General features: G+C 38.6%; 5 protein-coding genes and 2 pseudogenes across 17 annotated transcripts; 5 read left to right on the top strand and 2 right to left on the bottom strand.

The window, feature by feature from the left end:
- Window positions 1-3,857: 3,857 nt before the first annotated feature.
- Window positions 3,858-4,580, top strand: LOC114727035 (cell number regulator 7-like). Its single transcript, XM_028913740.1, has 2 exons — window positions 3,858-3,945; window positions 4,309-4,580. Exons 1-2 carry the CDS (start codon window positions 3,858-3,860, stop codon window positions 4,578-4,580), a joined length of 360 nt encoding a protein of 119 aa, XP_028769573.1.
- Window positions 4,581-5,490: 910 nt separating this feature from the next.
- On the bottom strand, window positions 5,491-6,542 carry LOC114727043 (uncharacterized). Its single transcript, XM_028913756.1, has one exon. The coding sequence runs from the start codon at window positions 6,176-6,178 to the stop codon at window positions 5,765-5,767; it is 414 nt and encodes a 137-aa protein (XP_028769589.1). The 5' UTR covers window positions 6,179-6,542; the 3' UTR covers window positions 5,491-5,764.
- A 3,108-nt stretch (window positions 6,543-9,650) lies between these two features.
- On the top strand, window positions 9,651-11,086 carry LOC114727038 (glycine-rich cell wall structural protein). 12 transcript variants are annotated; one of them, XM_028913745.1, is made up of 3 exons: window positions 9,651-9,890; window positions 9,933-10,280; window positions 10,329-11,086. In XM_028913745.1, the coding sequence occupies exons 1-3, from the start codon at window positions 9,695-9,697 to the stop codon at window positions 10,841-10,843; spliced, it is 1,059 nt and encodes a 352-aa protein (XP_028769578.1). In that variant the 5' UTR covers window positions 9,651-9,694; the 3' UTR covers window positions 10,844-11,086. The 12 variants fall into 12 exon arrangements, with proteins under 12 accessions (XP_028769578.1, XP_028769579.1, XP_028769586.1 ...); XM_028913746.1 differs by having other exon boundaries at window positions 9,651-10,112; window positions 10,155-10,280; XM_028913753.1 differs by having other exon boundaries at window positions 9,651-10,130; window positions 10,191-10,226; window positions 10,452-11,086.
- Window positions 11,087-11,894: 808 nt separating this feature from the next.
- Window positions 11,895-14,329, bottom strand: LOC114727042 (multiple organellar RNA editing factor 2, chloroplastic-like; annotated as a pseudogene).
- A 180-nt stretch (window positions 14,330-14,509) lies between these two features.
- On the top strand, window positions 14,510-19,060 carry LOC114727039 (ribose-phosphate pyrophosphokinase 4). 2 transcript variants are annotated; one of them, XM_028913755.1, is made up of 7 exons: window positions 14,510-14,839; window positions 15,488-15,803; window positions 16,077-16,172; window positions 16,318-16,386; window positions 16,463-16,591; window positions 18,519-18,615; window positions 18,700-19,060. In XM_028913755.1, exons 1-7 carry the CDS (start codon window positions 14,718-14,720, stop codon window positions 18,828-18,830), a joined length of 960 nt encoding a protein of 319 aa, XP_028769588.1. In that variant the 5' UTR covers window positions 14,510-14,717; the 3' UTR covers window positions 18,831-19,060. The 2 variants fall into 2 exon arrangements, with proteins under 2 accessions (XP_028769588.1, XP_028769587.1); XM_028913754.1 differs by having other exon boundaries at window positions 18,697-19,060.
- Window positions 19,061-20,896: 1,836 nt separating this feature from the next.
- On the top strand, window positions 20,897-23,314 carry LOC114727034 (protein NRT1/ PTR FAMILY 5.2-like; annotated as a pseudogene).
- Window positions 23,315-24,815: 1,501 nt separating this feature from the next.
- LOC114727028 (50S ribosomal protein L28, chloroplastic) lies at window positions 24,816-26,296 on the top strand. The gene is made up of 2 exons (XM_028913734.1): window positions 24,816-25,090; window positions 25,791-26,296. The coding sequence occupies exons 1-2, from the start codon at window positions 24,865-24,867 to the stop codon at window positions 26,021-26,023; spliced, it is 459 nt and encodes a 152-aa protein (XP_028769567.1). The 5' UTR covers window positions 24,816-24,864; the 3' UTR covers window positions 26,024-26,296.
- Window positions 26,297-27,771: the final 1,475 nt, after the last annotated feature.

Raw genomic sequence — 27,771 nt, 5'->3', positions numbered from 1 at the left:
GAAGAATCAGCTTCACTTTTTAGTCAACTTGTCCCAGCAACAGAACACAACTGAGTTAAATCAGAATCCATGTCAACAACGTACTTTGGGGGGGGGGGGGGACACTCCTATCCCATTTTTGGCTACTGCCTTTTCCCCTTTTTATTCCCCCTTTAATTGCTCACTGCCATACATGTATGGTCTGTCTTTTCCATTATAAGTGGCTCTGTTTTCACATCACCCTTTGTATTTTTCCACGCACCTATTCAATCTCTTACTTTTGTTACGGAAAAATTTAGGAAGCAAATAGATTTTTGTAATTAACAGGAAATTAAATTTTGCTTAGCCTATATATGTGAGTTAGAATGAATCTTTAAGAAGCATCTTGAGGGCTTTCTATGAGCACCAACCAGTGTGCAGCTATTGATTTCTTTTCTGATAGCACTCACAATCCTTGAACATGGGAGTCAAACAGACTAAGACTATGTTCTTGTGGCTCATTATATTGCAGAGTGTACATCAAACCAAAGCTAATGCGATTTGCTAAAAATTGTGGAGAAGATTAGCAAAGTTGGCTTCCACACAGCTTCCAGAGTATGAAGACCATATGTTACCATACAATAGTTCTTCTTTCACGATAGGGAAAGTTCATTTTCACAAGGGGGAGCCAATCCAGTGGTAGAATAAAATTTTATTGAATGGCTCTTCTCTGAGTGGGGAGCATTGAATTTTATTTAATTTCTGACACTAATAATCAAATGCCAAGGCCACTCAATTTTCTTAGTGGAGGTCTGGAGGACGTATAAAATAATGAGAGAGACATTACCACTAAGCCAAACCAAATAGGCCAAAGGAAGAAAAAGAAGGCAGTGTGCTGCAGAGTTCTTTGGATTATCTCCATTTGTGGGATTATTATAAACCCGGCATATATAGACCTAAGCCCGACTTCCAATACATGCCTCCTACAGGAATCACCAGAAAAAATAAAAAAATTTCAGTGTAAAATATTATAATATGTAATCTGAAACATCAGTCCATGGTTTGGAAAGTTCCACCTATAATTTGTAGTGAAACTGGCTGATGTCACCAGGGAATTATCAACTAGAAAATCATTGACAAGTAACAGTGATGGAAAGGCATGTAATACACTGAGAAACCCATAATGGAGTTCACAGTGAGAGCACAAAAATTCTGACATCAGATTGAGCATTGCATAACAAATGATTTAGCTCCAACAAATGATGGAAGTTCAACTTTATGGAAAATGTCAACGAGATGCATATTATAATGGCCTAATGGGGCATGCTTTAATATTATTATGCCCAGTTTTGAAATAAAATAAACAGTGCTCCCTCCTTTTCCCCAGGGCATCAAACGACAGGCTAGGATTAATTCTAATTGACATAATGGAACATTATTGTAGTAACCTCACCTCTTCTGAGCTACAATTGATCTGATAGTATCGCCATCCTGACGTGAGCCTTGGTCAGATCCTGGAAGACTAACACAGTTGCATTCAAATTTTCCATCCCATGGTAATGTTGATTGAGCTTAAAAGTAGTCAAAGATTCAATATCTCAGAGACATAACAGTTCAACTTCTATCATATAGACCAGTGCAGTTCATAGTTGATACAAAGTTGACCGTGGTTCGACTTTTGTCAATTTACAAGCAAGTAGCATATAGAATGTTTGACAGATTCCTCTATGAAGCAAAATCCATTCCTTATCTAGGGACAAGGTTTGTAACCGTTGGGCTAAAGATTCCTCTATAAGGCTTCGACTTCATTTGCATTAAAAAGAACACATGAAAATAATTAATCTGTCTCAAGCAGGTTGAAGATAAAAACTCAATCATATAAAACAACCCCCTATAGGATTTTTTATTTTTTTCCCGTTTCATTCATCTAATCTTTGTATCAAGAAATCCGATAGCGCATACTTACTTCAAAACGAATGCTTTTTGCAGCCTAAAAGGAATGTTTGATCGGGCTCAAGAATACCACTTCACCAAGCCCAAACAATTGGGTCGTAAACAATCAGGTTCTGTATCTCCATCGTTGGAGTTTGAGACCCAAAAAAGGTACGATCCAGGTTATCCATGGATGGTGTCAATGGGACCCTATATTCAGCTTAATCTACCCACATGGTTGAATGTAATGAAAGGAACTAGTTTATTATCTTTTATTTTGGTTAATATAATCTTTGCCTTTTAAATTTGTCTTTGTTTTGGTTTGGATTCCTTTTTTTTTTTTTTGGCCAAAGTTTGGATTCCTTTAATTTCAAATCCTAGATTTTATCCCTTAAGGGGTGCAGTCCAAGTCTTATTGAATTATAAGAATTAATATTTAAGATTAAAAAAAATTATAATGATGTCCTAAGAAGGACTAAAAATTATATTAATTCTTTTATTTTCCAAGATCTTCTTATTCTAAAAGCTAGTAAAATCCTGCTACAGGAGTAATAACAATGGAGAATTGTAATGATGTCCTAAGAAGGAAAGATAATTATTAAAAATTTTCAATAACAATCTCAGCAGCCCGTAATGACAGGTTTCAGAATAAAAAATAATAATTATTGGGACTTGTTTTATAATTATTTTCTCTCTTAGGACTTTGTTGTAATTCTCCCTAATAACAAAACCTTTTGGCAGCATGCCAAGAATAATTCATTGGAAATTTTATTTTTATTTTTCCATACATCTGTTATTAAAATATCCAATATATTTTTTTCCGCATGTAAAAATATAAAAATAAAAATTGCTTATGTGACGTTAAATTATATAAATGATATAATTACTGTACTAACATAAAATATAAAAACTAACAAGCTGCAATATTTATGAACAGCTTACATTGTAGCATGCACGAGACCCAAATATAATAGTTGGGAAAAAAATCATATATTGAGTTAAAAGAACCAAATAAAAAAAGTTGCTTATAAGTTTTTATCCATTAGAAATTTACGAACCAACAGAATATTTTTTTTCCCTTGAAAACAGCAACCGCGATAAGGACAAAATGAGAAGAAAACTGTGAGAAGAACGGCAAAGAACAATATGAACCAATAAACTAATAATAACAATTGAGTGATAAACTAAGATTAATTAGCCGGCATATGAGGACAGGATTAGGACTTAAACGCAGTCGGCAAAACGATGCTCACAACCGATATTGCCGGTAGTATAATCCCTTCCTTGAGGGGAAAAAGTCTTAAACAAAGTAAATAGTGTTTTGCTTCTATGAAAAAAAAGAAGTAAATAGTGTTTTGTTTCTTTGTTTAAATTAAAGACAAATTAATAGGGGAAAGCACACTATAAATGAAGCCCTGAAGCAAACACCAAAGAAGCCATAAGTCGTAGTTATCACAGGCAATATCTCGGGTGGGGGGTTTGGGGGATGATGAAGATGATATTTGGTGGTCGGGCAACACCGCCGAAATGGTCGGTGGGACTCTGCGGTTGTGGACAGCACCCAAAAACATGTAAGATCTCCATCGTTTCCGATGCGTAAAAATGATTGATGCCGTTCTAGTTTTAAACATAGAAGCCAATTAATGAGTTTACTTCAATCTGAAATAGTATTCCAATTCTAAATGTAAGATCCCTTTTGTAACGTAGATTACACTACAGAATGAGTCTTAGATTTATGATTGAAAGAGTATAAAACAATAACCCACTTTTTCTCTCCAAACTGTCACATATTAAGAGAGTTTCTATAAAGGAGTGATTTCATTGCAAATAATTAAAGAGCGTATTTTAAGAAAACCAACATAGGCTTTGTACAAATAACTAAACTAATTTTTTTAACCTATACAAATTAATCATCTATTGGGAGAGTCTTATATAAGTTGAAACGGAATGATTTAGTGCATAATAAAATGAAGACGCACGCAGGTTGTGTAACATGCTGTTTGCCATGCATAACGTTCGGCCAAATAGCAGAAGTAGCGGACGAAGGACGAAGTTGTAAGTCTATATGTGTGGGTGTGTCCTATATATGCATAATGAAAAGAGGTGGGTCATGAAATGAAATTAATGACGTGTGTTTGTGATGTGAAATACTCCTCCGGTCCTAATTATAAGACCCAATTGACTTATTTGAGGAGATTAAGGAAGTAAGTTAAGTTGGTTATTTATAATAAATAAGTGTTGTTATTCCTAAAATATTCTTGCTAATTAAGTATATTGGCTAAAACTATCATTATTAGAAGGATTATCTTGGAAAAAAATGCATAAATATAAGAGAGAAAATGCATTGGGTCTTATAATTAGGACCAAATAAAAAGTCAAATTGGGTCTTATAATAAGGACCGGAGGAGTATATATGAATGGGAAAAAACAAAGCATGCGTAGGGCAGGGGATGGTGTATGGATTGTTGATGATGGTGCAGTGCCAGTGGGTGTACTCGTGTATGTACAGAGAGAAGGTGAGGGCAAAGTATGGGCTGCCGGCTGAGCCCTGCTGCGATTGCTGCGTCCATTTTTGGTGCGGTAGCTGTGCGCTTTGCCAGGAACATGCAGAGCTCAAAGCAAGAGGAAATGATCCTTCCCAGGGTTGGACTACCACTCGACCTCCAAACACTGTCTCCATCTTCAGATGATTTCTACTATCCACCATCTTGCTCTCCTGCATCATGTCGGCAGGCTAGGAACAAAATATATTAATATGGTTATGAATAATATGATTCGTAATTTGCATCACATCTCATGTACTTATATAGACACTGTCTTGTTGATTGTTAAAATTTCATGCACGGACATCAAGGCTCTGTCTTATTTGCCTTCACCTTTATTTCGTGAACCTCCCACATCTGTAACAATGCTGAGCCCCATCACGGGAGGTAGCGGTTATTAGCCAACGGTATTTTTTTTGTGGAGCTGAGGGCGCTGCATTTTAAATTTGTTTCCAAATCTCCTACTTTACCTAAAACCGAAAAGCAAATCAACAGCTAGCTAGTTGGATAACGTCACTCATCATACTTGGGTGAAGTTCAGATTCAAATCTAACGTTAACACGTTTGTGTGAGTGCATAAAATTAAAAAAGAAAAAGAAAAGCAGATCATTGATCCTAAAGCACCACTTTGACCAGGAAACTTAATGACGCGTATCTGAGTCAATGTAAATACGGACTACCACCCCACGCGCAACAATCTTACCGTCCAGTTAAATACGTTGCTTGGTTTAATTTAGGAATGTATTTATTAGTAATGTAAGTCTAGAGTTAGCCACATTTCATCTGGCAACCTTCTCACCACAGCGCCTGCTCTCTTGATGAGGTAACTTGGCGGTGATCACTGCCGAGCTAACGGATTAATCTGCTTATGACGTGAAGAGCGACAAATATATACGTACTTTCTACAGGATATAACACTCTGCTTTTAAGTTTAAACTTCAAACACTACAACCGCACACAAAAAGCATCATCATCATCATCCATATTAATTCATCTCCAACTCAAAACCTAGATCACGCATGCATACATCAATTAACGCCCCTCACACACACACATATAGGAGTACATTCAGTTCATTCATCAATCAAACAAAATACATATCATCCCAAGGCCAGGCTAATGTACCTATCAATTCCTATGCAAACACTATTTCTGTTCATTCTGTTGTAAAACTCCATATTCGATCGACGCCACAAATTACAAACCACAATCACATGCGCATGCTTATCCCACTCTCATGCTCTTATCGTCTGGGTTGGATCCGATACTTACTCACCACCTTTCCTTTAGCTGTCAACCAACCATCCCCTCCCCCATCAGAAACCGCCACGTCATATTTGCATCCATCTAGCGAGTTGGCTTGGATTCACGACGCCCGGGATGTGGGTCCCATCTGACTGCACTATGCTTGCCATCTTAGCATGACTGCTATCTTCCTTCCTTATGCTCGGCTGCGCCCAAGCTGAGGAGCTGGGGGTAGCCGAGGGGACAGCCTCCGCTCCTCCCGACTCGAACTTCTGCCCAAACAGAGTACCTCTTGTCAAGAACTCGTGAGCCATGTAGCCGGCTAGAAGCCGATTCGAAGTTATCGGCTTCCCCTCCTCGGCTTCTCCTGAATTAGCCGAATAAGCCGTAGCAGTTGGTGCGGCTGGTGGTGGACCCGATGGGGAGCGCGGAGCTTCTCTCTCCTTCCGCTTTCTCGTCCCACCAGGTGGCAAAATCCTGCGAGGACAGTGACTGGTCATGGAGGTTCCAAATCATGCCACGTCGGCGAGGGCAAAACCGTAAGAACGAATGAATATTCGAGAATTGTTTAATGTTGAGACGTCATATTCGTCTTGTCGTGAAAGGGAGAGAGAACAGAAAAAGAATGAAGCAGGGTCCACAAATGGATCGGAGAAGACGACACACAAGAATGGTCCGGAGATATTGAAGGGCCAAAACCTAAGATTTTGAATCAGACCAACAAGTAAAATAAAAGATTGAGACGGCGAGTTCAGCTTCTGGCCGGAGCAACGGGTCTGGAAATCGTAGGACGACGGAGAATACGATGGGATCCAAGAAAGAGGAAGGCCTTGATCAGAACTCCTCGCGTCAACAAGGGCAGAGAAGAAACGATTAACTTCCGACGAAAGACGGAGGAGATGAGAGATTTAGGCGTAAGCGTGTTTATATATGTATGAGAGAATATTAAAATATCCCATTCTTTTTCAAGTAAATAACGGCGATGCCATCAAATCAAATGACGAAACTACCCGCACTTGCGTAGATTTTTTGTTTTTGGGTGAACGGCCGAACGCACTTGCGTAAATTTGTAATCCAGTAACTGACTACAGCCCGTTAGCTTTGCTCAGATTCCATAGCCTAGTGGACCGAAAATGTCAAAAAACTGTGAAGGATAAGATTTATACTCAGAAAAAATAATATAATAAAATCACAAGTATTTTTTTTCTTAGACAATCCCGACAGTTGTTCATGAGCCTATTATTGCTTCACCATGATTTAATTTTTGTTCTTGAACTCAAAATAAATTATTTTTTTAAAAAAAAGGTTTTATTATAAATAACGTTACATTTGGATTGTGATTTGTAATTTCCTTATACATTTGGGCGCATTGACGCAAATGCCCATGGTCGATATCGGCTTTTTGAACAGGAGCGGAATTTTGTGTGATGCACCACCGGTTCGAAACCTTTCTTCTTTTCTTCCCATCCTCTTAGCTCTTCTTCTTTTTTTTAAACCATTGAATTTAACGGTTTAGATTTTAATTTTTCATAAAAAGGAAGAGAAGGAAAGAGGATGTGAACAAAAGAGGAGAAATTCCGAACCGGTAACCTTGGGTGCCATACCAGAGGAAGTGAATTTAACGGCATTTGCTTGCATGAGCCGCCCTAATTCGTCTCTCATGGTGGTGAGAAACAATTTCCTGATAGCCAGAATGAAATGTGTGAGAAGTCTGGGAGAATGCATATGGTACAATCTTATCATAGAATTTCTCAGGAAAAATTTATATGTATAACAAGTATCAATAACTTCAGTTAACAAGTTAAATACTTGTTAACTTTGAATAGCAACAATTTAAAAATATATTCCCCATTAATTTGTAATATCAAACTATAATACGCAGCCTCATGTCAATAAGAACGATAAGTCCAGTGCGCCAGACGATGGTCTTCACCACACCATGCAGATATACACATAACAGACTCACTTCAAGCTCTTTACCTATCATTATTACCATTATTTTTTTTTTGGTTCCCCACCCGGTTCACCAGAGCTTTGCCCTGACTATATCCGGATCTAACCCGCGTCACACACCTGGGTATGGTGGATGAGTCTCCCAACGGGGATTTTCTGCATTCATGAGGAATCGAACTTGAGACCTCACTTAAGTGGAACCGAGCCGCTTACCACTCGGACCAACCCCCATTGGTTATTATTACCATTATTATTATTATTATTACTCCTTCGACATTTTTAATCAGCCCAAAATTTGGAGGCTCATTGAAACCGAATAAGGCCCATGGGCCTGCATCATATATTTTGGTCCAGGTTAGCCCGACACAAGGACCGCATCTTCGATGCGTCGTGTCCTTCCCCGGAACATGAAATATACTCAAGAATTAGTGCTATATAGGAGCATTTAGAAGCGATGTTTCTTTATAAAATAAAGGAATTCATGTTACATTATCAAATTAAATGACACTCACGTTTGTTTTACAAGCAATAACATAATACCATGCTCGTTATAATGTATAACAAACTTGATTAGGATTAGTTAAGGTGCTCTTATTTCTGTTGTTTTCACCTACCTTTTTATTATATACAAAGTTTGGATAACTGAACAATGACAACGGCTGCTAACTGAGAAAAACAATCATGCTCCTGTGAGAACATGTACAGTTTTATTACTACCTCCGGTTCTTAATATAAGATATTGTTTGATTTTTATTTTGATCCTAAATATAAGATCCCAATCCACTTTGTCTCTCATAATTTATGCTTTTTTCCCATGGTAGTCCTTCTAACAATAGTAGTTCTAGTCAATACACTTGATTAGTAAGGATATTTTAGAAAAGATAGCACTTATTTATTACAAATAACTAACTTAATTTTTTTTCTTTAATCTCTTCAAATTAGTTAACTAGTTCTTATAATTATGACCGGATGTAGTATTATTTATGGATTAATTTTATATTTCTTTCCAGATTATTATCCATCATGTCGGCTGGGGAAAAAAAATCTAGTTCAAGGAAGAATTCAAATGTGGATCTCCCTAAAGAACTAGTGATTGATGGCTACGTTGTGGGTTCGATTATTGGCGCCAAAAAGGAATTAATTAGGAACAGAAACATGCAATTATGGGCCAGAATTAAAATAATAATATATACGTATGTCGGATGGATATGAGTACCATGGATGCCAGCTGCGTTCAGATTTTGTTAAAGGAAATGGAACGAAAATTTCAACGAGCAATAAATTTATCATCTACCAAGCACGTGCCCCATGCTCCCAAATCGCCATTTTCGTACGTGTTCAAGCTTCTGATGATGAACCCTTCTCTAACACCAGGTCCCATCGTCTTTATTCCTCCCTCCTCGTCCTCTTCCTCGTGAAAAATAAGATACTTCATATTTTCACATTACTAAGTTCATTTTCTTGAGTTACTTTAAGCATAATTAATATTTTATGAATAAAGCACGACCGCATTTTTATTAAATCAAATTTCGAATGAAGTCCTAATAATATTGTCACGTCATATATATATATCTTCATTTATCAAGAACCATTTCTACGTAAAAACTTCTAAGAAAATGATGGGAAAGTGATTGAATTAATTGTAAGACAGGACTAATAATGTAGCCAGCAGGTATGAGATTGCATGTAAAAGTAGGCGAAACTAACATGCAACATTGAGTAAAGGAAGAGGTCCCCAGGGAGCTAGCAAGGGCATGTGAGGAGCAGATGGAGAAGAAAGCACAGCGTTATTGTGATGTCTAGATTTACTTTGATGATATCAAAGTTATAGATGATCAAGTAGCGCAGCAGTAGCAGTACAGTGAAAAGCAGGTGCACCAAACTGGTTCTGAATTATAAGTGCACATTAAATGTGGCGATCAGTTAGTAGTTGAGATTGATTAAGTCAGAAAGCATCCAACGAATGATTTCAAATATGCTTATAAAAACCCCTGTCTTCGTGCTTCACAAGGCAACACTGGCCTCTGCTCAAAGGCTAGCTAGTTAGTGTCAGTAAGCACAAAATGGGAAGGTTAGGTTTTCTGCTGCTTCTGCTGTCTGTCCATGTTCTTGCGACCAATGTGGTTGCCAGAAATGTGGCAAACGTGAGACGCGACCAAGATGATAAGTTCCAGACTGTTGGGAAGGAAGGGTTGTTTGGTGGTGGAGCCGGTGGAGGTGGCGGCTTTGGAGGTGGGTTCGGTGGAGGACATGGCTTTGGTGGTGGTGCTGGTGGTGGCTTCGGAAAAGGTGGAGGGCTAGGTGGTGGTGCTGGTGGGGGCTTTGGAAAAGGTGGAGGGCTAGGCGGTGGTGCCGGAGGAGGTTTTGGAAAGGGCGGAGGTATAGGTGGCGGGATAGGTAAGGGTGGGGGCTTAGGCGGTGGTTTCGGAAAAGGGCGTGGCATAGGAGGTGGTGCCGGTGGAGGTTTTGGAAAAGGTGGAGGTCTAGGAGGTGGTCATGGTGGTGGAATAGGAAAAGGAGGAGGTCTAGGAGGTGGACATGGCGGTGGTTTTGGAAAAGGTGGAGGTATAGGTGGTGGAATAGGTAAAGGAGGAGGTTTAGGAGGTGGACATGGCGGAGGTCTAGGAGGTGGAATAGGTAAGGGAGGAGGTCTAGGAGGTGGTCATGGTGGCGGTATTGGTGGAATAGGAGGAGGAGGTCTAGGAGGTGGTCATGGTGGTGGGATTGGTGGAGGAGGAGGAGTAGGAGGCGGGCATGGTGGTGGGATTGGTGGAGGAGGAGGACTAGGAGGTGGGCATGGTGGTGGGATTGGTGGAGGAGGAGGCCTAGGAGGCGGGCATGGTGGTGGCATTGGTGGTGGAATCGGAAAAGGTGGTGGTCTTGGGGGAGGAGCAGGTGGTGGCTTTGGAAAGGGAGGTGGACACGGTGGAGGAGTGGGTGGCGGCTTTGGAAAAGGTGGTGGTATAGGGGGTGGAGCAGGTGGGGGCGGAGGTGCCGGAGGTGGCGTTGGGAATGGTGGTGGCTTTGGAGGTGGGGGTGGCTTTGGGAAAGGTGGAGGCCTTGGCGGTGGCATTGGAAAGGGAGGAGGATTTGGAGGCGGCTTTGGAGGGGGTAGTGGCGGAGGCATTGGAGGGGGCTTTGGCAAAGGTGGGGGCTTTGGCGGTGGATTCGGTGGAGGAGGAGGCGGTGGTGGGGGCATCGGACACCACTGAACCTCGCTTTGCATGCGGCTAACCTAATGAATGGAATATTATAAAATATTACGGACGTATTTCATGTACTTCTATTGCGTTGGCATTGCTACTATTGGGGAATCGTTTCGTTGATTTGTGGGAAGGTCTGTATGAGTGAGAATTAGCATGGTGCGGTTCTAGAAAGGAGAGGTAATGGCGTTGGCTTTTGTGGACATGTTCATCCTCTGTGAAGATAAACACACATATTTACCGTTGTATCTACGTCCGTGTATGCCCCTCTTCCCCCTCCTTAAGTTCTATTTTACGTTTTCATTTTACCTCTCAATAGATACAAGTCTTAATCTCAATTTTAAAATATAATTATTACTTATTTTTAACAATACCTCTAATTTCAATTCTGAAAATAGTTAAAGGTTTAAAATGATGTCATATTAAATCGAGAGCAATAATTAAAAGGAAAAACCTTTTGCACAATATATAGGTTTTGCTTCCTTCTGTTTCTTCTTCTTCTTCTCCTTTTTTTTTTTTTTAAAAACTTTTGCTGAGAGCTTGTAATAGAAGGATGAAGAATAATATGTGGAGCTTCAATCTGATCCAAAACTGCCACGGTGTCACCGGAGCACAATATTCACATACCAAACTCACCCAAATGCAGCAAGGAGCAAGTAGCTCCACTCAATAATTGAGAACCAACACTAAATTCATTCAACCGTGCCTTGACCTTTGTCGGCTTCATTTTATTTGCCAAACGATGACAAATCACGCAACCAAATGGCCACCGCTATTCAATCAATTTAATTCATCCAAACAAACATAATATTCTCCTTTCGGCTCTCATATTTCAAAGCCATCTCCCACTATTTGCGCCTCACAAAATCAGAAGTGACAATGCAATACACCTGATATACTGTCAACGTATAATGCGGTCCCTTCGCTACAAACATAGATGGGGGGGGGGGGTTGTGAAACACTCGATCCCATCAACAGAATCACTTCCCCATCTATCAGACATAACTACGAATAATTCTCCCCAAATAACTTTTTCCGTGTGCCGATTGCATCCTGAAGGTCGACTGCAATAACAAAATAACTCGCATTTCGAGACATCATTCTGTTCCACGTATGTTTCATGGGAAAAGGATTAAAAAGTCTAGTTTTTTTTTTTTTTGTTGCCCAACAACAATTTAAGGCTAGTTCGACAACTGATGAGTGACCCTCACAAACATTTGCATTACAATCAGTTCGAATATCAGCATCCAAATGATAGCTACGATAGCACATTACTCCGCCTCTTCCAGATTATCTACATCCACCTTTCCAACTACGCATGGCTCTTTCAACGCTGATTTTCCCGGCGCCGGACATACCTAGTTCTATCATTGTATCTTGGTCTATCCTGGTGTCTCTGCGGCTGCGGCTCAACCCTTCTCTGTCTTTCAGGTGATCTCTGCACGATCTCTCCGTTCACAAATAATTCAGCTGCATCAAATTAGTTTGGAAACCCAATTAATCAAGCTAGGAGTCATGGCACATATTGGGAATAATCAGGGTACTGGGATCAACGAAAGCCGTCATCAATGGACCATCTTCACATAAAATATGAATTTATGCTTGTGCATAAAGCTAAAGAAATATTGTTGCACAACCGTTTCAACTTTCAAAGTCTATAAAATTAATATACATCATTACTACTGCAATGAAGAATTAATAACACAGTAACTCCAATGATATACGATGAGACTGAAGGAATAATTGCAAGGGGATCTTGATGTATCAACTCCAATGTTACTGTAACTTCATCTATGGGCAAAGCTACAGAACAGGATGAGATTGAAAATCTATGTGAGTCCATTAGCATTCAAAGCTAGACATTACCCGGTGAATAAGAGTTATTAGCTTTGCCAAGATGGACTGCTGATAACAGGAGAAAAGGAAAAGGAATGAATCTACATTTTCATTAGTTGACTAGGTTAACCGAGCAAAGTTAAGGTTCGTCCAGAATGGTATGGAATGATCTTCCTAAAAACACCCAAGGACAAGCCACAAAGAATATGGCAAACCATGCATCTCAGGCAGATAATGAGATTGATTAAAGGATTAATTGCAAGGGACATAGATGTATCAACTCCAATGATACTGTAACTCCATCTACTGGTGAAGCTACAGAACAGGATGAGAGTGAAATTCTATGTCAGTCCATTAGCATTCAAAGCTAGACATTACCCAATGAGAGTTATTAGCTCTGCCAAGATGGACTTCTGATATTACTATTGGGAGAAAAGGAAAAGAGAAGAACATACATTTTCATTAGTTCACTAGGTTAATCAAGCAAAATTACAGATTGGTTAAGAATAATTTGGCATAACCTCCCTAAAATCAGTCGACGACAAGCCACAAATAATATGGCAAACCATACATCTGAGGCGAACAAAGCATGTAAAGCACAAGACAAAGAAAAAGGAAAATAACAAATGTAGCAAGCAGATACATGTTTCATCTCCACTGATCTGCATCTCCACAAAGCGAAGCACAGAACAGTTAGGAGAGACAGTTGATGTAAGTCCATATATTCAATGCTAAATTGTGCGCAAGACAATTCAACATTATCGTCATGGACTAGTATTCTTTCAAAAGAGCAAGAATTAGGAAGCACTGGAAAGCCTTTTAATACTTACCACCGTAATCCTTGTTCTCTGGGTCAACGTATGAATCGGGGAGGACAAACAGTACGCCGGGCAATCCTATCGACCGAAAAGGATAATGATACAAACAAATGTGAGAAAAAAGACATACCAAGGTCCTGAACATGCATACAAACATAACTATTGAGGCAAATCTGCAACACACCTTCTAGCTTATTAGATGTCTCCTCATCAATCTCACACCCAAATCCAAAGTACCTCTCACAAGAAACATTATAAATCCTCTTCTTGGCTTCCTCTTCACTGAAAAGTGAGAAAAATTGAAGATCAGTTACACTTAATAACAACTCCAATATTTCTTAAAAAGAAAAGTCAGAAGGGAAAACTTCAGTTTCTCGAGCAACCAAGCAACGAAAACCAACCTTCCAACAACCTTGGCAAGAGTTTGTATATAACAATCAATCATCTGTTGTTTGGTAGCACCCTCTCCACCGGGCTTGTCCATGACAATGAGCCAGTGCTCATAGTCGCAACCGGGAAATAGCGGGGCCATCTCTGTGGGAGGTCGGTCACTGAAGTTGGAGCCTGAGTTGAGGGGTGAGTAGGCCGAGTTACCGGACCGATTGACACGGCATCGGACGGCAGTGAAACGAGTGGCGGTGGGGACCGGAGCGAGCAAGCGCAAGGCTTTAGAAAGAGGATTGGGAGATCTGCGAGCGAGGAGGGTAGTTGGGATAAGAGGGGGTTGGGTGATGGACATGGAAGTGGTAGAGTGAAGGCGTCTGGAAAAGATGATGGATAGGCGAGCAGAAGAGGAGCAGGAAGCTCGAGCTAGGGTAAGAGCCATTTTCCCAGGAAGAGGATGATCCGGAGAAAGGTGTTTGCGGGCGCTTTATCGTCGAGCTTGAGGGCGAGATTTTAGGGCTTGGGCTTGTGACTGGGCTGAGACGTAAGGAACAAGAAGAATGAGGCCCATGATCTCTCGGGCTTCGATGTCCTTTTTTGTTCGTTCATTTTGCTTCCTTTGTCGGAGCAGCTTCTGATCAAACGCAAGTCCGCAGCAAATCGTAGTTGGAAGAGCGCGTGTTGAAAGTGCCAAAGATAAATTTTCAGAACGTGGCTTTCTTCCATAAACGGGGTCCACGTTTGCAAGATTCTCGTCTTCTCCACGCAGTTGCAAACCCACTGTTTATCCGTCTTAAAACCCTCTCCACTCCAGCATTTGTGGCCTTGTCCGCCCGGCGAGAAAAATGGCAGCAGAGAAGACTTCGAAGAAGCAAGTCAACCTATTCTACTGTCTCGAGTGTGAAGACCTTGCTCGTAAGGTTGCTGCACAATCTGATCATATCATTCTACAGAGTATCAGCTGGAGGTTTCTCACTTCTCTTTCTCTGCTTATTTTTCTTTTTATCTCCAGTAACTTTTACACAATTCCTCTTGCTTTTGAAAAGCTTATGCTTTGTTCTCCCTTCTCAATCTGGGTACCTCTATGTATTGCACCAGTTATGTTTCTTTTCCCTATAAATTTATGTTATGGGGGTTATTATTTGTATCTCCTAAATGTTTCACCAGTGAAGATTGTGGCAGCTCGACTTCTAACACGTTTATTTTGGGTCTTCTGCTTGTGCCATAAATGACAATGCCTCTGGCTGTGAAGTGGAATTATTTATCGGCTTTGCACTAATGGTTTAATGCTTTGTACTTGCCTAATTTGCATTCACATTTTAATTTGTGCTGATTTTTAGTTACATAAATTATTGAAGTCATGCGATTTATGTGTCCTATTTTGTTGTACTCGATTTGCATCGAATTCTTGTTTTGTAATCATTTTTTATTGTATAAATTATAGTCTTTTCTTCATCCAAAATGGGTCTTCACATGACTGCTTGATAACCCTGTATTTTAAAGCCAACGTGCAGTTTCATCAAACTATAACAAGAAATTGTTTTATGAGTATAGTTCCGTTGTTGAAAACTATACATGGAATGATGATTCTGTTTCCTCATTCGTGCATGACCAGGTCTTTTGCTGATGGATTTCCAAACATTTACATAAATAATGCAGAAGAGCTCCGAGGCCAACACGTTGCTTTTCTTGCATCTTTCAGCTCTCCAGCACTTGTCTTTGAACAACTGTCTGTCATATATGCGCTCCCTCGTCTATTTGTTGCTTCCTTCACTTTAGTATTACCTTTCTTTCCAACTGGGTCCTTTGAGCGTATGGAAGAAGAAGGAGATGTAGCAACTGCATTCACCCTCGCAAGAATGCTGTCAGATATTCCTGTATCAAGGGGTGGCCCAACTAGTTTAGTCATATATGATATCCATGCTTTGCAGGTTTGTGTAATTAATGCAAAAAATGGGAGTATGATGCCTATATTTTCAGTTTTATTTGAGATCCTCATGGATTGTGGTTGTTTTTATGGTGTTGTTGGTGATTATCTATTTGCGCTATTGCTTCACTCTTGTATGATGGATGTTATGCTTAAATCCCAGCTCTATTTTGTGTTTCCTTACATTATTTCTTCCATTGCTTCATTAGTTAAAAAAGAAGAAGCTATATTAGCATTTTCCACTGTATCATTAAGCTGTAGTTTCAAATTTATGCAGGAGAGGTTTTATTTTGGAGATGAAGTTTTGCCTTTGTTTGAAACTGGTATCCCATTGTTAAAGCAACGCCTGCATCAGCTTCCTGATGCTGATAATGTGAGTACTATGCAATACTTTACATATTTTTTATCTTTAATCTTGGGATGTTGGAGGTAATTGTTACGTTATGTATATGGCACTTTGCGGTGTCAGCGGCGTCTATTTTTTATAGGTAATTCCTGATTGTAGTTTTTTTCTTCAGATAGTTATTGCATTTCCAGATGATGGTGCCTGGAAGCGATTCCACAAGCAGTTTGACAATTTTCCCGTGGTTAGTCTCCTATAAGTGTCTCTCTTTACACTGTAAGTAATTCTTTTACTGTCCTTCTAATACTTTGAAGTGCCAGTTGGTATGTACAAAAGTTCGTGAAGGTGATAAGAGGATAGTGAGACTAAAGGAAGGGAACCCCTCTGGTCGTCATGTGGTCATTGTTGATGATTTGGTCCAATCTGGAGGCACTCTCATTGAGTGTCAGGTCAGCGATTCAATATATAAAACTGATTTTTGAATTTTGAATATATTGTGCTTATGCAACTTCTCATTCTTGCCAAATCTGAGAATTGTTGAATGTGGCTTCCATCTTTGCAAATATCTCTCTCTACATGTATATCCATGTTTTTAAAGGGAACAAGAAGATTTTATTTATACGTTCTCTCTATATTTGATGCTTTCGTAATGAATATGCGTCACTATAAATATAAATGCTAGTTCATGTCACTTTTAGATGCCATATTAATTTTCTGGATTGGCATTATAAAATCCATACAAGCACTTGGTCCTTTGTGAGTGGAAAACGATTATTGTGCAATGGTCTTTTGTCATTAAACAATAAAACAAGAGATGGCCATTACTCTAGATCTTTTGGCTTACAGATGCTAAAGACTAATGACAGCACAACTAGCAGAATTAAAAGACAGTATTAAAATGTGGGAAACAGTTCACCAAAAAAAAAAAAAAAAATGTGGGAAACAGCAAACCAGAATGAGAAAAAAGGAATGCAGCAAAGACAAAGTACAAGGCCCTCAGACTTATACAGAAATTCCTCATGCCTTCCGCTTCCCACATCCATATTTATCCCCAAAACGACCTCTAACTGAACTCCATTAGCCTCCCCTGTCTTTGCACCATGTGCCCCCATACTTGGTGTCAAGGTTACTTGCACAATCTTCGAGACAGTGTACCTTGCTTCTGTACTTACATTTTCTAAAGACACTTCACCCGTGCCCATGACATTCCTAATGGGAACTAGTTACCTCAATGCCTTGCATAGATTATAACTTGTAGTCCCCATTATTATAAGTTATGGGGGTTTGAATAGTTTCTCTAGAAAATTTTGACACACATTTCTTGTATCCACAGTGTTGGAGGCATACAGAATCAATAGGGATTTGACGTACCTGGGTTTGATTGTGGAATCTGCATTTTTTATTGTAATTCATGGTTATTTGTTTAAGCCACACAAAAAGACTACTATCAAACAGGGCAATGATAAGCCCCTTTAAGTAAGAAATCCTGGAGGTGCTAAGATTATATAAGGTTATAGTTGTGGATTGCGTACGAGATTTTTTTTTCAAAAGTTTTCCTGATCTTTAAATGTGTTTCTGTGTCACTTGACGAGCTTTTAACTTATTGGTAAATAATCTGGGCTGGCATACCTGAAATACCTACAAAGTTTTTCAGAAGGCATAGGGACAAGTTTTTGGGTCTCAAACTTAATTACATTAAGCAAGCTATTAGTCCACCAATAAAACCATGTGAATGCACGGTTGTGTACATCTAACAAATAATTGCGACAAATTTTGGATACAAATTGTGAGTGATTGGGTTTTGTGAATCAGAAGGTATCAAGTCTGGGGACGGACGAATTGGCGGCAATAAAAAAAAGCCGTGGGTGAATGATTGTGACCGTGGTGACATAGGTTATTTGGATTTTTAGGTTTTATGATTTGTGGAAATTGTAGTATAATTGAAAATTCTTTGTGTTAACGTTAAAAGAGAATTGTTAAGCTTGCATTATGTGCCACCTTCCTCCTGCTTCTGCTACCCTTAGTATTGATTATCTAGAATACTCTGTAACACTTAATTGTAACACAACTTTTCACCAGGAGAAAATTAGATCCGTTGCTAGAGGAATGAGACTGATCATCTCTCTATCTCTCTTGTTCATGTCTATCGGCAAATTATTTTAGGTCAAAAGTTTTCATTTCCCTTTCTGTGCACAATTTTTCATGTTGAGGCGATATTCACCACGTGAATTATTTTGGTAAGAGATTATGGATGTTGCATTTGCAATTCAAATAAGCAGCTACTTAAAATGTGTATGAAATTTGTATTATCAATGCATGCATTTGCGTCTAGTAGCAGCTTAACATTTGTACCTTTCTCCGATTGGTTTTCTCTAGAAAGTCCTGGCAGCTCATGGTGCAGCGAAGGTGAGCGCCTACGTCACCCATGGCGTATTTCCTAAACAATCATGGGAACGTTTCACTCAAAAAAATGGTGAGTCTCTGCTTCATGTTGCATATGATGGATTTCTATGTTTCTACATATCTGATTGTACCTGTTAAATTTAATTTGCAGAAGACCCGGAGAATGCATTTGCACACTTCTGGATCACTGATTCTTGCCCTCTCACTGTGAAAGCTATAGCAAATAAAGCTCCATTTGAAGTGTTAAGTCTGGCAGGGTCCATTGCAAATGCTCTGCAAATTTGAAAGACCAAAATCAGGGTTGAATAATATTTTTAAGCTTTGTGGAGAAAGGGATTTCTAACAGGTTTCCTTTAGCTAGTCTCTCCCAAAGCAACAACATCCATTTACTTCTGCTCTGCATGATCATCTAAACTTTTGTATCAGTAAATGCATGAAGCTGACTTCTAATTTCTGAGTGTTAACTCTAGCAAAAGACCAATTTTCAAATACAGTACTATCTCCGGTTCTAATAATAAGACTTTGTTTGTAACTATAAACGAGATTTTATAATTAGAACAAGTCGTAGTATTTTACTATAGAAGGCATGATCCGAACTCAGAAATTTAATATATGATCCTAATTTAGAAATCTAGGGGCTTCACTTTCACTTTAAGCAATGTCTCTAGCAAGACGAGAAGATTTATGTTTGTAAAGTCGAGGGGCAATTGTGAAGAAGCCGAAGATTGGTTGTCATAAAACATTCACAGTATAATTTGTCTTGCATGAAATTGGAAGAAACTTCTAATGAGGTTCGATGCCAATAATTGGAATTAACAATGAAAAACGATTTTTTTTAAAAAAAAAAATTACGTGCGTGGTATTGGTAGGCTACGCTTGAAAGAAATACAAAGGGACAGACAAAAGGGATCGAGCCTGAGCTCGCAGGAATGATGATTTTGCTTCGAAACCTTTAATTAGTAATATTTATCGATACTGCCTGTGTATAGCCATAAAATATATCTCAAAGATGGACCAAGATTGAAGGAGCTTCAAATCAAATGATATTAAAAATTCGAAAGGTCAATGTCCTATCATAAAAATAAAGATCAGTTGATAATTTACAATAATAAGTTTGTAAGTGAGATAGAGATTGATTGGAATCTACTACCTCTGATCCTTAATATAAGAATTAGTTGACTAATTTGAGTAGGTTAAGAAAGTTTGTTGAGTTAGTTATTTATAATAATTAAGTTTTATCTTTCCTAGAATACCCTTACTAATAATATATATTAACTAGAACTATCATTTGATTGAATACTTAACATGTGCAACTACTAAATGACTACTCTGAAAGAAATGGATAAATATAAGAGACAAAATAGATGGAGATCTTATATCTAAAACCAAAATAAAAATAAAACAAGATCTTACATTGACTACCAGAGTTAGTAGCTAGTATTCATGTGGGTGCTGATTTGGTTTAATGTGATTGTTTACATTTTTGTCTGGTTGGCTTATGCTCACCGTCTCGATTTCAATGCAAAGTTTACATTGTCGCTTTTCTCTTTATCCTCTTACTTACTCTGTTTCTTTACAATTTTTTTAAGGAGATCAACAGTGAAAACTAGTGAAAGAAACTACCCTTGACTTGCATAATAGAGCTTAATATTGTTAAGATCGAGAGGGAAAGAAACCTAATAGTTAATCCTATTAAATTTAAATTGTTTTTTATTTCCTACTTCCACTTATCATAAGAAAAAATAGTTATATTATAATTTCTTAGTTCCTTATTTTAAGGACCTCAATATATTCAACTCATATGAATAATATTTCTATAGAATTAATATATAAATATTATCAATATCTTGATTAATTTGATGTTTAAATTATTTTTTCTTCCGTTGGTTGTTTTCAATTGTTCCTATTTTAGATTGTGAATCTTGTAAAGTATTTTTCTGAATTATTTAAAGTATTTTATTATCCTCTTCAACTGCTACGTACTCTGAGTGACAAGATCTAATCTAAATGCTTAATGCTTTGAATCATCTTCCAGCTCGCAATTTACATAAACATAGGGGAGAACGATGGAAAATATAATAAATAAAGCATTGTGCGATTATTAGACTACAAATTAAAGTATAATGAAAAAGGTCATATGTAATTGAAAACAACAAAATGATTATCTTTTAAAATATGATGAAATTCTATTTTGAGAAAACATCAAGGAGGTGGCAATAACAATAACAATAATGATGAAAGGCAGAATAGAGGATATTGAGATGAGGTGATTAAATATAAAAAGGCGTGAAGTTTCATGAATCAAACAACAAAAGAAGGCAATATTATTCTGCCAGAAGGATTTTGGATATATGGAAGTTGAACAAGGAAGGAGCCATGAGTTCGCGCAAGATGGAACTGTGGATCTTAAAGGCAGACCTGTTCTTAAATCCACAAGAGGTCGATGGAAGGCTTGCTCCTTCATCGTCGGTCAGTACACATATATATATATATATATATATATAGTTTCTTCTTTACAGTCGCATGCTGCTGCATTTTTATGGTGTTATGTAAATAATGAATGTGTTGTGCATGGGCGAACGCAGTGTATGAGGTATTTGAAACAATGGCGTATTATGGGATATCAACTAATCTGATAATACTCTTCCGGTCCTTAATATAGGACCCAATTCTTGAGTTGGTTTTGGTCCTAAATATAAGACTCATTTCTCACATTTATCAATTTTCTCTAAATTATCCCTATGGATACTCCCTTAACCATAATCAAGTAGAAGAGGAAGAGAGGGTATTAAGAAAGATGATTATGGTGTTTTAGGAAAAATGTGTCACTTTTCTTATAATTAACTAACTTACCTAACTTTCTTAATCTAATTAAATTAGTTAAATGAGTCTTATATTAAGAACCAGAGGAGTATATTTGACCAAGAAGCTCCGGCAAGGCACCGTGACCTCCGCCAACAACGTCACCAATTGGGTTGGCACCACTTGGATCACTCCCATCTTCGGCGCCTACGTCGCCGACGCCCACCTCGGCCGCTACTTCACGTTCCTTCTCGCCTCCTTCGTCTATCTCTCCGTACATATATATATCCCTTCATTTCTAACTCATAACCTGCACTCTGTCTTCGAATCCTTAATTTGAAATCAATCTTAACCTCCACCTTTTGACTGTGGTAGGACATGTGTTTATTGACGTTATCGGTTTCACTTCCAAGCCTGAAGCCGCCGCCCTGCGCCGAAACGGATGTGACAAAGTGCGGCAAAGCATCGCCGCTGCATCTGGCCGTCTTCTACGGTGCACTCTGCACTCTCGCCATCGGAACTGGAGGGACCAAACCGAACATCTACACCATTGGGGCCGATCAGTTTGACGACTTCGACCCAAAGGAGAAGGTTCAGAAGCTGTCCTTCTTCAACTGGTGGTTTTTCAGCATCTTCTCCGGCACACTCTTTGCCAACACCATGTTCGTCTACATCCAAGACTCTGTGGGCTGGACTCTTGGCTATGCTCTCCCAACTCTAGGGCTCGCAGTGTCCATCTTGATCTTCTTGGCCGGCACTCCGTTCTCCAGGCACAAGTCGCCTTCCGGAAGTCACTTCACCAGAATGGCTGGGGTCATCGTCGCTGCTTTCCGGAAATGGCGTGTCAAAACACCTACTGATCCTAAACAACTATATGAACTAGATTTGCAAGAATATGCCAAGAAAGGAAAGTATAACATCGATTCCACCCCAACTTTGAGGTATCTGACTTCTATCCACTTACGACTATTGTTTGATTCAGCAGTTATCTATTATTGATGTCTGGTTCAAAGTGTCATCATTTAATTAACCAATATATAATTGTTTGCATGTGGGTACAGGTTCTTGAACAAGGCGAGCGTAAGAACGGGAACAAGTTCAAGTAGCAGCAGTCCATGGATGCTATGCACTGTTACGGAAGTAGAGGAGACGAAACAAATGCTAATGATGATCCCAATCTTGCTGATCACTGTGATTCCGAGCACAATGATTGCTCAGACAAACACACTCTTCGTAAAGCAAGGAACCACTTTGGACCGACACATGGGGAGCTTCCAAATTCCTCCGGCAAGTCTGAACGCATTCGTTACCGTCTCTATGCTCACCAGCATCGTCCTCTACGATCGTGTCTTCGTGCGCGTGATGCGGAAACTGACAACAACCCCAGAGGGATAACCCTCCTTCAGAGAATGGGAATAGGCTTCGTCATCCACATTCTCGTTATGTTGATCGCTTCTCTCACAGAAAGACAGAGGATCAGAGTCGCCAGACAACATGGCGTGGTGGAGAAGGACGGACAGGCTCCTCTGAGTATTTTCATTTTGCTTCCTCAGTTTGTGTTGATGGGATGTGCTGATGCGTTTCTTGAGGCTGCGAAGATGGAGTTTTTCTACGACCAGGCCCCAGAGAGCATGAAGAGCCTTGGAACTTCGATTTCTCAGACGTCGTTGGGGATTGGGAATTTCTTCAGCAGCTTCCTGCTTTCGACGGTGTCGCGCGTGACTCAGGCGGGTGGCCGCCGTGGCTGGATTCTGGACAACCTCAATATTTCCCATCTGGATTACTACTACGCCTTCTTCACGGTGCTGAATGCCGTCCACTTCGGCATTTTTCTGGTTATTGCCCGGTTTTTTGTGTACAGGGCTGAGGTTTCGAATTCCATCAAAGTGCTCGAACAAGAGTTGAAGGAGAAAGCATCTGTGCATGGGAGCGGATGGGCAACGAGCTGGCAAACTCAACGTGGATAAGTGGTCCGGTTGAGAGAGAAAAAGCTCCCAGCACGGTCAACCTGTCAAACAGGCATGATGCTTCACCAGCTAACATAAGGTTATCAGAATTGAACATGTGTGCATATGACTCGCGCAGTGATTTTTGCACTGGAGCTACGATTATTGAGTTATATTATTACTCATATTACAGTAGTCTTCTAGTGATGATTCATTTTTATTAGAATAATAACACTACTTCTGCTCCTAATTATAAAATCTTATTTACAGTCTGTAAATAAAACGATAAGTAATATGTCATATGGTCTTAAGTACTCATACTCTTCTATAATTACTCTTAACACTTAATGAGATTTCTTAACTAGTAATAACTTTTTTTTTTTGAAAAAAAAAGCATTAACTGGGATATTTTGGGGAAAAGCATCTAATAATATAGGACAAAAAATAAATTATTGATTCTTGTATTAAAAAAACAAAACAAAGTATTCAAAAGGTCGTGATATTTAGGATTGTATGGAGTAAGAATTTCTATGCGAAAGATGAAACAATTATTTTCGACATATGGCAATAAAATATTTCGGAGCAAAATTACAAAAAAAAAAAAAGCTTCGTAAATCATTTTGAAGGCAGAAGAATATTTAGTGCCACGAATTTGTTAAGCCGTTGTCCTCTTTTATGATATACTTTATTCAAAATTCTAGGATGTTTTAGAAAATACTCCTCCGGTCCTTATTATAAGACCCAATTTGACTTTTTATTTGGTCCTAATTATAAGACCCAATCCATTTTCTCTTTTATATTTATGCATTTTTTCCCAAGATAATCCTTCTAATAATGATAGTTTTAGCTAATATACTTAATTAGTAAGGATATTTTAGGAATAACAACACTTATTTATTATAAATAACCAACTTAACTTACTTCCTTAATCTCCTCAAATAAGTCAATTGGGTCTTATAATTAGGACCGGAGGAGTATTATCATATGCAATCTTATTTAATGATTTTTTCCCCAATTCCTAATCAATGATGACCATCATAAAACATTTGACAAGGGTAAATTTTGGAAAGAAGACGAAAAATATTTAGACACAACTAACATCCTTAATCTCCATACTTTTGTTAGGTATTCTATTCGTTTCGATTTACAAGCCAGAGCCTTTTCATGTTTTATTATATACATATATATTAGATGTTTAAAAAAATAGTTATTCATTAATAACCTTATTTCCAAAATATTTTTCATTAATTAATTGAGAGTTAAATTAAATGATAATTTGACGAAGGACACTTTTAATGTTTACATTTCTTTTTAAAAGATTAAAGTTTTCAATTAAATTTAATGAGATTCGTGGTTTATTTTAAGAATGTCTTCAGACCGAGGAGGAATATGGAGGCCCGGCACTGGTTAAAAACATAAGGGAATTGGAGGCCCGGTAGGGGACCCACACTGTGTGGACACTGGACAGCCGTGGATATGGCTATCCAAATTCACGGCCTCCACAACTCGTTTTCTCTCATTTTTCCCGGCGAAATTATAAAGGGAAGGAGAGAGCGAAGGGATAAGAAGCAATGGCGGTTTCCGGGGCTTCGGCTGTTGTGATGGCGAATAAATTTAACCTGTGTCTGCCAAAATACAAGACTTTGGGGTTTCCGTCATCGAGGCTCAGCGTGGCTTCAGAGCTTGGGTTCGTCTCTTCACAGTTGAGTGGCTTCAAAATCTCATATCCCCATTCACCCAAACCGGCCACGCCCGCCGTTTCTGCCCCGTTGCTACCTGCTTTACAGCCCGTTGCTCGTAATTTCTTCTCACCATAATTCCTTGCCTTTTATTTTCAGAACTTCGCTACTTTTTGTTTTGGATTTAACTAATTCATTTCATGGCCCTCGACTTGATGCAAAGACAATATTTTGGCAACCACCTCATGCTTCGATTAATGCTCTGTTGTTCGAGCTCTGTTATTGTTTCTGTAAGTTGAATGCTCGGAATTGTAGGACTAGACACCCAGCTGGTTTTTGAAAATGCTTGAATTGAACGAAATTGTGTTACCTTAGACTTTGCCGGAAGCCAAGCGATAGCTAATTACTCCCTTCTTGCTTGTTTACTTAATGTTATGTCTTGCATCCATAGGAACACAGAGCGCAAGTGAAATGCCTCTCTAAAACTTCAGTTTCTTACCACTGGCAGATTAATGTATATTTCATTTCTGTTGTGCTTGGACAGAAAGATTAATAGTGATATTTAGTCTGTTTGCCACTTCATCTTTTCAGTGACATATATATGCCTGAGGACTCGGGCTCAATGTTACTTTGAAACTGATAGAAAAAGTTGGGGTTATAATATATATTTCTTCCGGCCCTTTTGGGGACAATTCCAAGCTTTGTTATCAGTAGTTTTTAAGTAGTGAAATTCTGAGCACGTTAATGGTCATGATGGTAGAACTGGTTCAATTTATTCACTGGTGATTTATTCTGTGACTTCGGATTTATTTTCTTAGGAAGAGTGTGCCCCTTCACGGGAAAGAAAGCAAACAAGGCCAACAAAGTTTCATTCTCAAACCATAAGACGAAAAAGTTGCAATTTGTGAACCTTCAGTACAAGAGAGTTTGGTGGGAAGCCGGAAAGCGCTATGTAAAGCTCCGTTTGTCAACAAAGGCGTTGAAGACTATAGAGAAGAATGGACTTGATGCTGTTGCGAAGAAGGCTGGGATCGATCTCAGTAAGAAATAACTCAATAAGTGTATCCAATCTAATTACTATTGTATTTTGTAGAAGAACATGCCGAGTTCAGAAAGTATTGTTGGTACTTTTTCTTTTCTTTTTCTTTCACTTTTTTAATGCATCTTAATTTCTCCCCTGTTGTTTCTTCTCCCCGCAACTCATTGTAATAATCTTTATTTTTGATAAACTAGATTTGTTTTAAGTACTCTTGGCAAACTTGAAGTATTGTTGTTATCCAGAAGGAATGAGAATGCGATAGTGTATGCTTGATTCAGAATGTAACACAAGGTGTTGGCCGGGAGTTTCAGCTCTCTTTAGTGGCGAGGACTGGGAGTTTCCAATGGCTTTCTTTCTGTTTTCTTCTTAGATTCCAATGTTTCTTGTGAACTAGGGCAGGGTTCATTAACAGCAAATATTTGATATCTTCTCTCTACGGATAATGGTATCGTGTTTTCGTCCACAAAGATGGTAACGTCAGATTCCGGAATCATGTTCATGTAAGCGACAGAAAATGCTGTGACCTGCTTGGTGCGGCCTCTGCTTTTTACCTATATCCTATTTATATGCTACTTCAACACCTCTTTAACAAGTTTGATTCAGCCAGTGGCCTGCTGCTACAGTGGGTGTGTGATTTTCCTCTCCTATGGAAGTAGGTTGTTAGATAGAAATTAGCGAATGTGGAACTTTTGATGGATCCGTCCCCTGGTGGAGGTGGGCGGATGATTACTTCAAAGGGATACACCGTACATGGAGCAGGGAGGTCAGAATGGGTTTGTATCTGGAAACTTGTGGTGGATAATTAACGTTAACAAGTTACTATAATCAAATGAAGAATGATGTAGATGTTTATTTAAATCCTTCTTTGTCCAATATTCAGTTTTTTGTATGCCCTTTTTCAGCTGTCAAGGGAAGACACAAGTACACAACCTATTAAGAGTCTGTTTGGATGGATAGTTAAAAACACTTATAAATACGTTTTAAAAGCACTTATAAATACATTTTACATAAGTGGAAATAAAAATCTCCTCATATATTTATCTCGTAATTTGTAAATCATGGTTGAAAAGATGTTTATAAGGTATTCTAAACATGTTTTAATTTTTGTTTTGCTAATTTAATTAAAAGAACATATTGAAAAGTAGCAGTAATTTTTCAAAAAAATCCAAAAGATAACTTATTTTTCATTAATTTTTTTTATCTGTGTGAAATGGTTAAAAATGAGCAGTGGCTTATAATAAAGACTAAAAGACGCACTAATTAGAAGTGTTGCTGCCCTTTGAAACATTTTTTCAGTGGGCATGACACGAAATACTCATTTTATTTTCAAAAATTTATCGGTATGGCCCCCCTCTTTTACGGCAAAATTTGGAAATTTAATCAACCTAGCGCAAACCTTTTCTTTTTGACGCCAACAAAAAGCACAGACCTTTTCTTTAAAAATATATCCTCCCATTATCAAATATAAGGCAAAAGTTGCAAGTGGTATTGTAAGTAATCTCATGCTATTGGTACTTACCTCTACAGGTAAGATATTGCAGATTCAATTTCGGCTGTAAGTAATCTCATGCTATTGGTATTTACCTCTTTAAATAAATATATATATATATATATATATATAAGACACAAGTTCATGATATACACGAATCAATGAATATCATGTGGTTGGTTCTGAAAAATAACCCCCCCTATTTTGCCCATTATCATGCATGAGAAAATGAAAAATGAGAATTTTTTGCTTTGAGACCGGGAGGGGAAGT

The sequence above is a fragment of the Neltuma alba genome, unplaced genomic scaffold, assembly GCF_004799145.2.
Source record: "Neltuma alba isolate B1F8T4 unplaced genomic scaffold, ASM479914v2 tig00012431_pilon, whole genome shotgun sequence".
In the NCBI taxonomy this organism is placed as follows: Eukaryota; Viridiplantae; Streptophyta; class Magnoliopsida; order Fabales; family Fabaceae; genus Neltuma; species Neltuma alba.
This window is presented reverse-complemented; position numbering and strand designations above follow the sequence as displayed.